Raw genomic sequence first — 12,508 nt, 5'->3', positions numbered from 1 at the left:
GTTAGTTATAAATAATAAAAAAAAAATTATATACATAATTTTTTATGCCGTATTTACTTCTCAACGTATCATTATGAAATTTTGCATACATTTTGTCAGGTATATAGAGAGCAGACTAAGCAGCGGGCGGGTCTATATTCTAATTTAAAAAAAATCTTTGATCGCGGATGTTGCTGCTTAAAATTTTGTATCATGAACGTACAAAATTAAAGAGGGATTACAACGCATGTTTATGGCTAATGTACAATAAAGTACTTTTTTTATTAATGGTGGGCGAACGGGCAAATGAGCCACCTGATGTTAATTGGTCAACACAGACCATAGACATTGGCGATGTAAGAAATATTAACCATTCTTTATATCGCCACTAACCTTGGGAGTGAAGTTGTTGTCCCTTGTTCCTTTAATTACACTGACTCACTCACCCTTAAAACCGGAACACAACAATACCAAGTATTGCTGTTTAGCGGTAGAATATTTGATGAATGGGTGGTATCTATATATCTAATAATATAATTGATTCGTTACGTAAAATCAAGAAATATTTCGCAATAATATATCTTATTTGAAGAGAAAGTAAATAACATTTGATATCCCATTGTGTATAAGTCACAATATAGTTGGTATCAGAATCGGTATTATGATAAATTCCTGTAGTGTAGTAATCTTATTGTGATTCACACGAGCGTTCCGTATTGGACGAATTGACTTGCGTATTACTTAGTTAGGGTTGTCGTATGTTAAAATGAACATAACTTATTATACTAGAAATATTATGACTTATAGTGAGCGAATTTTTTAAGTATTTTTTTTAATCTTGAAATTAAACCCGTATAAACAAGGAACATGTTATTTATATTTATCAAAAAGTGTAGGTTAATTTTATTCTTTTGTTTTTCGATTTGGTCATCTGCGGCAATGTTTAAGACAGAGATATATAGCTATGAATTTGGTTATGGCGGTTGCTTTGAATACTTCATTCTTCAAACGGATATATTTTCATATAAATATGTATACGAGATATTGACAGAAAGTACGATTCAGTCGTAAAATATTGTGACGGGTATATTTTATCGAGTGCAAAACTGGTTTGAAATTATCGCTGTCATTCCCAATCGGTTTCCATTGATGGTTCTGAAGGGCTCTTCTGTAAGACCAGACTCTAAGCTCACCGTAGGAAACGGTGAATAGGTTGTGAAATTCAGGAGGTGATACGCGACATTGAACATAATAATTATAACATTTCAAGAATATATGTAACAAAATAGTATACCAACATAAGTTGGTTGTCAAAATTTCACGGGTAAGTAATGAAGTGATTCTTATAGAATCGTACTATTATTGTTATTGTCGTTTGTGCAGCCAAATTTAGATTGGTTGTAAACACATTATTAATATGAATAAACGACTTCCTTTTCGTGTGACTTTCAATAAAAATCTTATTTTCAGCGCAATTTAAAATACCAGTATCTGAGTGCATCCCACGCTGCACTTGGAGTGATAATTGGAATTCTTGGAATGCCGTTTTATTCTCAAACGATGAAGGAATCAAAAAAAGTCAATATGTTTTCGTATTGAATTGTTAGCGTTCTTCGTGAGATGAAACGAATTGACGAGATTGCAACAATTATTCACAATAGAAATATCTACAATTCTAAATAAAATGTAAAAAGCAAAAAAAAAAATAATGTAAAATAATATGTATTTTCAACTCCATTGTTATATATCAAATATATTTTTCATTTGATTCCAGGTCTTTTGTTACTATCTATATTAAATGATGATTATTATTCACAAATAAAAAAAAACCGAGTAAAACTCTTTCTCTTTTTCTTTTCTTTTTCAGGATGCCCTGAAATAAAAAGTAGGAGATCTGCATCCATTTTTTTATAAAGAATATTAGCAATGCCTTTTGTAGATTACTAATATTTTTTTTTAAAGCCAATCCGATACAAGAATAGCACAAGAGGACACATTGCGACTTGCACATCTTTGCTTTGAGTTATCGAGTTAATGAGCCGATAGTAAATTTTTAGTAATTTAGTAACGTTTACTACTTTTTAAGTAATCTATTTAATATATATTTCGAATAAATATTTGTGTAAGTAAAACCTTTTTGCATATATTTTTTACTAACATTATTACTATAAATAACATGGAATGGCAAAGAATAATGAATGCTGCCCATCTTTTATATATCTCCATTACAAAGGCGTGAAGGTGATTCCTATTATTGTTAAACCCGTTGCACAGAATACAAACGAACTTTTAGCCGGCTCAAGTGTACGTAATGAAGATTTAGATAAGATCAGCGGTGTTTCATTTCACAGAGACCGTCGACTGCATCATGAAATAAATTTTAACGAGGTATTAATGAGGGACGCTAAGACGCAACACGAAGATCGCTTGTGAGGCAAATATTCGGCGTACAAGTTTTCTTAATTGGTTCTCGGAAACTGTTTTCTTTTTAGGCAATAAAATTCGAGATATAAAATATCTTTGATTTCATGGAGTTGTTATATCGTAAAGTTTATAGATAATTACATAATTATGCCGCTATGATCAAATGCACTATTATTGACGTACACGAATAAATATATTCGAATTCAATATAGTCAATAAAAATGTTTTTGGAATGTCTGTGTCTGTCTGTTATTTTTCTCTCTTTCTGTCATCATTGATTTGGCATTTGAAAGGAGACGCGGCTAATAATTACTGATTAATCGTAAATAACATTTATAGGTAAATTTTTACTTCCATTTTTGTTTTATATATCTATGTATATATACATTTTCTATATGTATATACTTCGTTTATTATCTATATTTTTTATTAAATATTATACATTGCCTGTTATAGTTTCAGTATGTACATTTTATGCATAATTCACACTGTGGTTTTCTTAGATTTGTTAGCGGTGTATCGCGAACTCTGTACCCTCACGTCCTTGCTAATTTATATTCTAAAGACACGAAATGGAAAATATTTTACTAGAAATGTAAGCCTTTTAGAATTTATCGTTAAAGTTATTATACACATCTCAATAGCCATTAAATTAAAAGTACCTAGTAAAAATAATTTAATTTAGGTGTTAATTAAAAATAAAATAAGAAATTAATTTAATAGGTACTAGGTAGTGATGTACTCTTTGTACCTTGTATAAAAACTTATAAGGATAAGGAAAACTAAAATTATAATCGTCTCAAATATTAGCATTTCAATCCCAAGTTAAATCAAACGCATGTATTTTCCAGTCAAATTATAATTTTTTTTTTATCTCAGCACACCACGCTATACTTAGGTCATTGCCCTCATTATCGCGTTTGGCACGATAACGATACGGAAAAATCCTTTAACACTGATAAATGAACCAGCCAAATTTAAAAGACCCGCGTTTCCTAACTATACAATAAACTGAGAAGGTCTTGATATAATATAACTTTACCAGATTTGTTTTTGGTTAGGAATGCGATAATAAACGATATGTCCTTGGCTGGTTGTAGTGTCAATGAGGTCGAAAGAGGTCGAGTTGATATATAAATAAATTGTTTGCTTACCTAACAACGAGTATATTTTTATTTAACAGAAAATTGTTTATTCGAATTGTACATTATATGACATATGACGTCACGCAAAACAACTGTAATAATAAAACGTGCGTGTGAACGTTACGTTTTTATAACGTAACATGATTGGTTATAGATTAAAATTGTGAGCTAAAATTTAAATAGTAGGTTCTTAAAGGTGATATGTTATCTGTGGAATTTAAACCGATATTATATTCTGACGTTGAATGTTGTTATGTTTTTAAAAGCACAAAAGAAAAACAGCTCAGTATTGAACTGTACATATTATTAAATACTTATTTGACTATTTAGTGTTCATGTGTGGTGTAAATTGAATATTCTTTTATAATTATAAAAAAAAATATACCAAATTAGCAGTATACGTTATGAGCAAGCGTAATTCTAAAGATTCTTTGATTCCGAAGCATATTCTTGAAAAATCTTATATTTTCGAATCGAATACCTTTTTTCCGTGGACTAATCATAATTTATTTCTATTTGTTATATACCTATATATTTATTATATACTTACACTAAGTTTTACGCCTGGCTGTTAATCAAAAATACTACCGGTTCAATTAAAAAAATATTATTTTCGACTTCAAGCTTCATCTTAGGATTTATATATAATATAGGTGATGAGCTGCACTTGAATTTATGTGTTCAACACTCATACCCACATGAAACAGTTATGTAAAAAGTTGGTATCCAGTAATATACATTATAAAAAATAATAATAAGCGTCTAATATAATGATATAGTAATAATGATCGACGATAACGAACGATCGTAATATCGAACGATATCTCTTCAATATTTATATGTTAGAGAAATCGTTCGATAAATTTTGCTTAAGTTACTAATATTGTAAACGTTAAAGTTTTTTGTTATAATTTATACTCAATCACGATCGCACTTCTTGAAGGCTTGGCGGATTCACTCCGACCACATGTTGAGTCGAGACGTCTAACATGAGACACCCTCAAGATGGACGCCCTCAATTGGAGCCCGATATGGCTCAAATTTCAAGTGTTATACTCGATGTTAAAACGGGCAGAGTTAACAGCAACGGTACAATCAGAAAAATAAGAAATTATAAAATTTATCATATAAGTCGATTTTGAATTGGAGTTTTTTAATATAAAATGGGCAAAGATGTGTGTAAAATTCGCTTGTTAATAAAAGTTACACTTTATTAAAAAAAAAGTAAATTTGGATACGAGTATTCGTTGCATTTAGAAGCATGTCGTGACTGCATGCGATAAATTTAAGCTGAGTAATTTTATAAGAACTTGACTTGGGTACGACTAATAAAATAAAACGCTTCTACAATATTTCATTATAACAACATAACATAACAATTATTTAACTAAAACATTATTTTTTTAATCATAAATCTAATTTAATGTAAAAATATAAATAGGTAGTACTTTATTTAATTTTGGAAGCTTTCTTTGATTAGAAGTAATGTAATTTATATAACGTTATACGTAAAATTAATCGAGATAGCAAAGTGGCTAGAACACGCAAATCCTAACCGAAGATTGCGGGTTCAAACTGAGTCGAACACCACTGAACTACTGAGTTCAAGCATGCTCTTAATTTGTGTTTATAATTCATCTCGTGCTCGATCGCGATGAAACTTTCATGTGTCGGGTGAAATTCTGCCCCAAGCTTTTCCACCAATCCGAAATAATACGTAACTATAATGTACTTTATTTAAGAATGAAAACGAATGTAATATTTATAATTATGAAAAGTTAATACCTTATTTATTTCTTGCATCGAATTTCTTAATGAACTGGTAAAATAATCTGCCCGCTAACTTGCTCATGAACCTCATAGGAAATTTTCTTTGTTAACAGTATGTGGCCTAATGATTACTGTTAAGCAATTATGTATTGGTTATACTTTATTAACTTATGACCTATTGGTCATAAGTACAATATATTAGTTACTAGAGTTCGCCCGCTTGTTAGGTAAGGAGGGAGGTGATGGGGTTGGGAAGGGTTATTATAAAAAGATAGTCTATGTCCTTCCTCGGGGTTCAAGCTTACTGCAGATCAAATTTTATTAATATCGGTTTAGCCGTGAAAGTGTAACAGACAGACGGATTTACTTTCGCATTTATTATTAGTAGAGATAACACGGAAGCAATTAGTAGAAGTTTTCGCTAAGTACGATTGAAGAATAAGAATATACTGTTTCTGTAAATGTATTTTTTTAAATAAATGACGTGCCAAGGTAACTTCTAGCTTGTACGTAAATTACTAATATCTATGTAGGTAAATATAGATATTATAAATTGAGTAAATGGAACTTTTGTCACATAGAAGGTAAGCGCTATAATTAATTATCAAATTTGTTAAAAAATGGGCGATTTTTCCGCTATGTATTATTAGATATTACGAAGTAAGGCATATTTTTAATGTAACTGGCCTAGTTATAAGTTCATTTTAAATACGATAGCATGGATGTTATATATTCGGTTATTTTCTTCTTCTAAATGGAATACAAGTACAAATGGAGTACAAGGCCATGCTATGTTGCAAGAAACTTATATTTAAAAAAAATCTTTACGTATTAATTTAATTACCGAAACAATAATCGTGAAGTGCTTATACATTATCATGACTTTACTTAAAGTCGCTTACGATAAACAATTTAACACAACTAATTTCATGCTCATTACATTTATACATGTAGTTATAACTTATATAAAGCATATAAAATATACTTTTATGCTGATGTTATACCAATAATTCAGCTTATTATAGCTAAGAAACTCAAATATATTAAATTTATTAGCGATGACATGTGTTACAATCCTTCATGATTTTTTTGTAGAAAAATATCCTCTACGACTCGCGCGCCATCTATTGTATTATTATGGTATCTATTTCATAAATATACACACACGTGTCAACAACAACAAGAGTATAAAAATTTCAAATCAATCGGTAGAACGATACGCGCCCGCATAGAGGAACAAAAACGAGCATTATTTTTTATGTATATAAATTAAAATCTCTATCTCTATCTCTACTAACATATAATGCTGAAAAGATTGTTTGAATACGCTAATCTAAGGATTTATTAGTCCGATTTGAAGAATCTTTTTTGCGAAATCTTTTTGCGACTATATTCTGGCGGAAATGTAACATTTAATGCAGGCAAATTTGCGAGGAATAATTAGTGATATTCGTATAATTACTTGCTATCTCATCGGCTTTGATTGCTTGAAAATGGTTTTTTTTTCACTCGATCGAGATAAAAATGACGTCGGTTAATTTATCTAACTACTCGTATATATAAAAAAAGCCGAGATGGCCTAGTGGTTAGAACGCGTGAATCTTAACCGATGATCGTGGGTTCAAACCCGGGCAAGCACCACTGACTTTTCATGTGCTTAATTTGTGTTTATAATTCATCTCGTGCTTGACGATGAAGGAAAACATCGTGAGGAAACCTGCATGTGTCTAATTTCATTGAAATTGTCACATGTGTATTCTACCAACCCGCATTGGAGCAGCGTGGTGGAATAAGCTCTAAGCCTTCTCCTCAAAAAGGGAGATGAGGCCTTAGCCCAGCAGTGGGACATTAACAGGCTGTTACTGTACTCGTATATATTTGACTATAATCGACTTTGCGTTCAAGCGTTAAAGCAGGACAAACAAACTCACTTTCAAATTTATATTATATTATGAGCATATGGTATATACATATATATTTTAATCGTTAGTTCGCGTGACATTCTCTAATGACTTTTAAATGGAGTTCAATGTCCTCTTGCTTTTTAAATATAATTTATAGCATTGTTATCAGATTATATTGGTGTCAATCCTTAATTCGAGAAATATAATTAATAAAAAAATAATTAAATTAGTTCATAAATCCACCTCGACTTCCAAATCTATTGTTTTCGACGTAATTTTTTATGTATGTATTACACGACTAAAGAGGTCTCCGTTATTAATATAACTATTCAGAAAGTTAGTATTTCTATTGAAACTAATTATGATCCTCGTAAATTTTTGTTAATAATTAATTGAAATCCACATATTTGCAAACTTCAATTTGAAATAAATTGATTAGAAGTTCCTCGCGCGAGATCAAAAAAACATTACATGCAAGCGTTACGTAAGCAAAAACGTTACAGTAGACTATTCAAGTAGTAGTAGTATCGCGTCACAGCTTTTTTTTATGAATTGATATGTCAAACATTTTTTAATATATTTCAGCTTAATTTAAATCCAAACTGACGTCACACGTTCAAATAGCTTTTTATATTCAATCTATAGAAATAAGAACGTTACGCAAATTCTAAGGAAAACTCCGTAAAATATTTATGATATAAAAATATTCTTAAGTGTGAAAATTTCCAATAAACGAAGAAAGAATGGGAAGAACATGGCCGCTGACTAATGACGAAATAATTTATAGTCATCTATTTGTGTTTCACAGTTAACAGAGCTTTTATTTTAATTGTATACGTTATTTATTTATTTGAGATATAAATCAAGAAGTTGTAATTTTGTTTGATTCCTTTTTTAAAATCTAACAAATGTTTCCATGACGTTATAGTATATACTTTTAACATAGATTATACTATTTAAGTAAGGCCTCACACATTTTTTAAATATTCTACCATGCTGTAAGGACAGCAGCGTATGTCATTATAATAATAAGAAAAGTAATTAATTGTTTTTTTTTTTTAATTTAATTAATTAATATAAAAAAGCTATAACATGAAATAATAACAATGTTTATTTTAGAAAAATAGCAAATTTTCCTCTTTATTGTTACAATTATTAATTGTAAAAAGCTTGTGTTTTTCTCGCAGTAGACACCTCCACTCAATAAGGGGTCAGAATCAAAATTCCGTTTTTTTATTTCTAGACGGCCTATAAAACTAGCATAGTTTCTTTTAATAGAGATTGTGATATTTTTGGTTATTTAATTATTCTTACCTATTTTTCCATTGGGACTATACGGACCGTAGCTGCCCGAGGAGAGCGGTGACGAATAGCCATTGGGCTGCGGCTGTGTCGCCGGCGACGGCGACCCTCCACCCGCCATCCAGTCGCGGACCTGCCCGTTCAGGTGACCGTTATGACTGACCCCGGGCTCAGCTTTCACCTGACTCGGGATACCCCTGTAGGCCACCTCGTGTTTCAGGTCCATGCCGCTGCTACCGCATGCTGTACCGCCACCCCCGCCGCCCGCACTCCACACTTCTGTAACAAAATTTAAATTAACGTAAGCACTGGTTGAAATGCTTTTTTAGTGTATTTTTGTTATTTATTTATAGTATGAAGGCAGACGAGTACAGGGTTCACCTGATGATTAGTAATCCCCACCACCATAGAAATAGCCACTAGAAGACGCATAAATGAAAGAAAATTTACACAATTCCATTGCTTAAACTTCTTTTAATGTCAGGATTATTTTATATTAAACACGACCGACATTGTTCATATGTGTGACTGCAAGCCATTTATCGGTTTGAAATTATAGATTCTTTCATAGCATTATACCCGGTGGTAGGGCTTTGTGTATTCCCCTAAAAGGGCGGACACCACCCACTCATCAATTATTCGACCGCCAAACATCAATACTCTGTATGCAGTGTTCCGGTTTGAAGGGTGGTTGAGCCAATTTAATTACGGGCAAGGCATATAGCATCTTAGACTCTATTATTGGCTTAGCGTTGACTGTGTAAAGTGTGGTTTACACTTCTTTCAGGGTTAGCGTCTATCGGCGATGATGACTATGCATAACTAGGTGGTCTTCGTATACATTTCTATATTCAATTAAAAAAGTATCACGAAATAATTGCATTTTATAACATATTCCTTTAGTTTTATAATATTACTATGGTTTAAATACGAAACAATTAACCTTAGAGTTAGAGTTACTTTAATTTAGTTATAAATAAATGTAACTCGAGCCAAATTAACCAAAGGTTGATTAGAAGATAACATGACGAAGGACATTGAGACCACGTACTCAATTTAATTAAACTTCACCTTGTCTGAGTTAAGTTAGAAACAAAGAGGTTCGGATTAATTGATAAAACTCTTCATTATCTGATATTATTCTGTAGGCATATTCACCTAAAATCGTTGAAAAGCGTTTATTATATAAAAAAGAAATTCTATGTCTAAAATAAAAAGAAATTGTTTTTGTATTGGCATATTCAGACAGACAAAGAAAACTTTGATCGATATTTTTCTTATTTAAATAAGGCCCGACAAGCATCAATCCCTTGCCATGAATTAAAAAATATGTACTAATCTAAGGAAATCAATGGCGACTGTAGTGACCACTCACCATCCGGTCGCCCATTTTCTGGGATACTTCTTTTTTATATAGAATAAGAAGGCGGACGAGCGTATGCGCCACCTGATGGTAAGTGGTAACCAACGCCCATAGACATTGGCATTGTAAGAAATGTTAACCATCGCTTACATCACCAATGCGCCACCAACATTGGAAACTAAGATGTTATGTCCCTTGTGCCTGTAATTACACTAGCTCACTCACCCTTCAAACCGAAACACAACAGTACCAAGTACTGCTGTTTTGCGGTAGAATGCCTGATGAGTGGGTGGTACGAACCCCGACGAGCTTGCACAAAGCTCTACCACCAGTAAAAACTTCTTACATATCGTCAGAATGATTCGTTTTGAATACATTTTATCAAAATTTGACATCTTCATCTTTATCACACTATCAGGTTATATAAGGTATTCTGGTTTTAGCCATATATGTCTGTCTGATGCTTTTGCGTGATGCAAAAACACTTTTTGTGAGATTGCGTCTTCGAATGTCGTTGACCATGAAGCATTACCATGCTTCAGAAAAACTACCATTATCTTATAGTGACGCTGATTGTCGAGCAATTCTCGTTAAATAATTAGTGAAACTGCATTTGTTCATATAATTGTATAGATATTTTTAATACAGTTATTGCATGCCCAGCACTCATGGATCTACAAGCCTTGGTATTTTTTGTTAACAGAAACAACTTACAAGAACTCATTGTCACGAAGTAGGTTAACACGTCTGCAACTGATCGTGATAACAAAAAATCCATTTGAAATCTCTGTTGCTTCAACCAAGGTTAAAAGATCTTAAGATAAACGTTAAATAAAATTAAATTTTATAATATTTATAAATATTATCGCAGTTGCATGTTAAATTTAAGTAGTATTTTAAAGTTTGTTAAGAATGATACTTTTAATGAGGCAATAACCGATCGAAAGTACAAGCAACAACGTCCTAATTTATTTGTTGAATATCGTTCGAACGTATTTTTTTTTATTAATAATAAACACCGATAAATATATCTTTTATATATACGCGAACTAGTTTTTGCTCGCGGCTTCTCCATTAGTGAGTGAGAAAGCTGTTAGTTACAAAAAAGTCCCTATCCTTGCTTGGGATTCAAACTTGTTTCATACCAAATTTCATCGGTTCAGTGATTTAGCCGTTAAAGCGTAACATACAGACAGATAGACAGAGTAAATTAGTATAGATATAGGTAAGGCAAAAGGAAGTTCGAAATAAAGGTGATAGTGATAACATCTACAAAAGTTACTGGAATAAAGATGAACTAGATAAAAGATGAATAATAGAAAAATAGGATAAGGGCGGGCTAGAAGGTAATGATAATGATGTAAGATTAACGTTAACAATACTGGTAGTTAATTTGACCAATGACGCCACGTAACAGTGTAAGACGCTTAAGAGCATTTTTACAATACAGTTGTTGAACAATAATAAAACATTTCTTTGTATCATTGTTCTTAAATCTCATTGTAATTACAACAATTTAATTTTCGTGTTAAAACCTCTCAAATTCTCTCACGAACGAGAGCAAAACTTCTCTGATGTTTAAAAATGTTTAGCTATTCCGTTTGCACGTTTCACTCCAATTTTATATGTATTGCTCAATTTATATTTAATGTTTTGTCGTAAAATATTTTAAGGAACGGGGTTATTGTTGCTCATAAAACAATGTAAACATGCATATCTAGTGCATGCATATGCGAGTCGTTTATATTATTTAAGAGGCTATAAAATATATTTTGTATATAATACAGTTCACAAATATTTTGATATAATTAAAATTATAAAATTATATATAACTTTTGATACGAAATTTAATTTACATAATAAAATACCTTTTACGGTTTTGCGACCTTCGTCTTTTTTTAAAACCTTGCCCGATAAATTTATATGTACCTATAACTTTTATTCATTTATAGTAATATTTGGATATGATTTTCTTTCAGATATATAAAGGATATTAAAACAAAACGTCTTTAGTAATTTGCATAAGAATAAACTGTAAATAATATGCTTCTTAGATAGAAATATTTATAGATATTTAGTTGCTACAGGAAATGGAGGAATGGTCTGTATTCAAAGCGGTTGTAGGAGTGAGTTTGCTGCGGATACTTTATTAAAGTCTAACAAAACCATATTCATATCACTTCAAATCCAGGCACAACTATCGAATGCACAATACCGACTAAAGCCCGGTTTTTATAAGAACGTAAGCCTTTCTTTTAACGATAATAGAATTGGCAAATTGACGGTCCAAATTTTTTATAGAAATACTATTAAATATTCGTTACCTTGCTGATAACATGCCAATGGTTGAATGTTGATGCTGAGAACCTTTTCAGTTAGGCTTCGTAGATATTTTTACTATCCGTAAGGAAAACGAATCGCTTCTTAAATATAGATACCAGGCATTAGTGAGGCACACATGCTATAATATTCTGTCCAGCTTATTTTTGAAGTGAAAACTTCTTCAGGCGCGTTGCGCTTGTTTGTCGTAGGGGGTAGACTCGTGGCTTCGCGTCAACAACATGCTAATGCTAATGTTAATATCATGAAATTGTTGAATGGACAAATAATTTAATTATCGT

General features: G+C 31.5%; 1 protein-coding gene across 4 annotated transcripts in view; it reads right to left on the bottom strand.

The window, feature by feature from the left end:
• LOC126770297 (ecdysone receptor) overlaps positions 1-12,508 on the bottom strand; it is a 219,871-nt gene that overhangs the window by 90,534 nt on the left and 116,829 nt on the right. For all 4 annotated transcript variants that reach the window (XM_050489647.1, XM_050489649.1, XM_050489646.1 and 1 more), the window contains one exon: positions 8,537-8,803. In XM_050489647.1, coding sequence (XP_050345604.1) covers positions 8,537-8,750 — 214 coding nt within the window. In that variant the 5' untranslated portion in view covers positions 8,751-8,803. The remainder of the gene's footprint in view (positions 1-8,536; positions 8,804-12,508) is intronic.

This window comes from Nymphalis io, chromosome 8 (assembly GCF_905147045.1).
Source record: "Nymphalis io chromosome 8, ilAglIoxx1.1, whole genome shotgun sequence".
NCBI classification, from domain to species: Eukaryota; Metazoa; Arthropoda; class Insecta; order Lepidoptera; family Nymphalidae; genus Nymphalis; species Nymphalis io.
The sequence above is the reverse complement of the archived record's forward strand: the minus strand, read 5'-3'. Positions and strand labels throughout refer to the sequence as shown.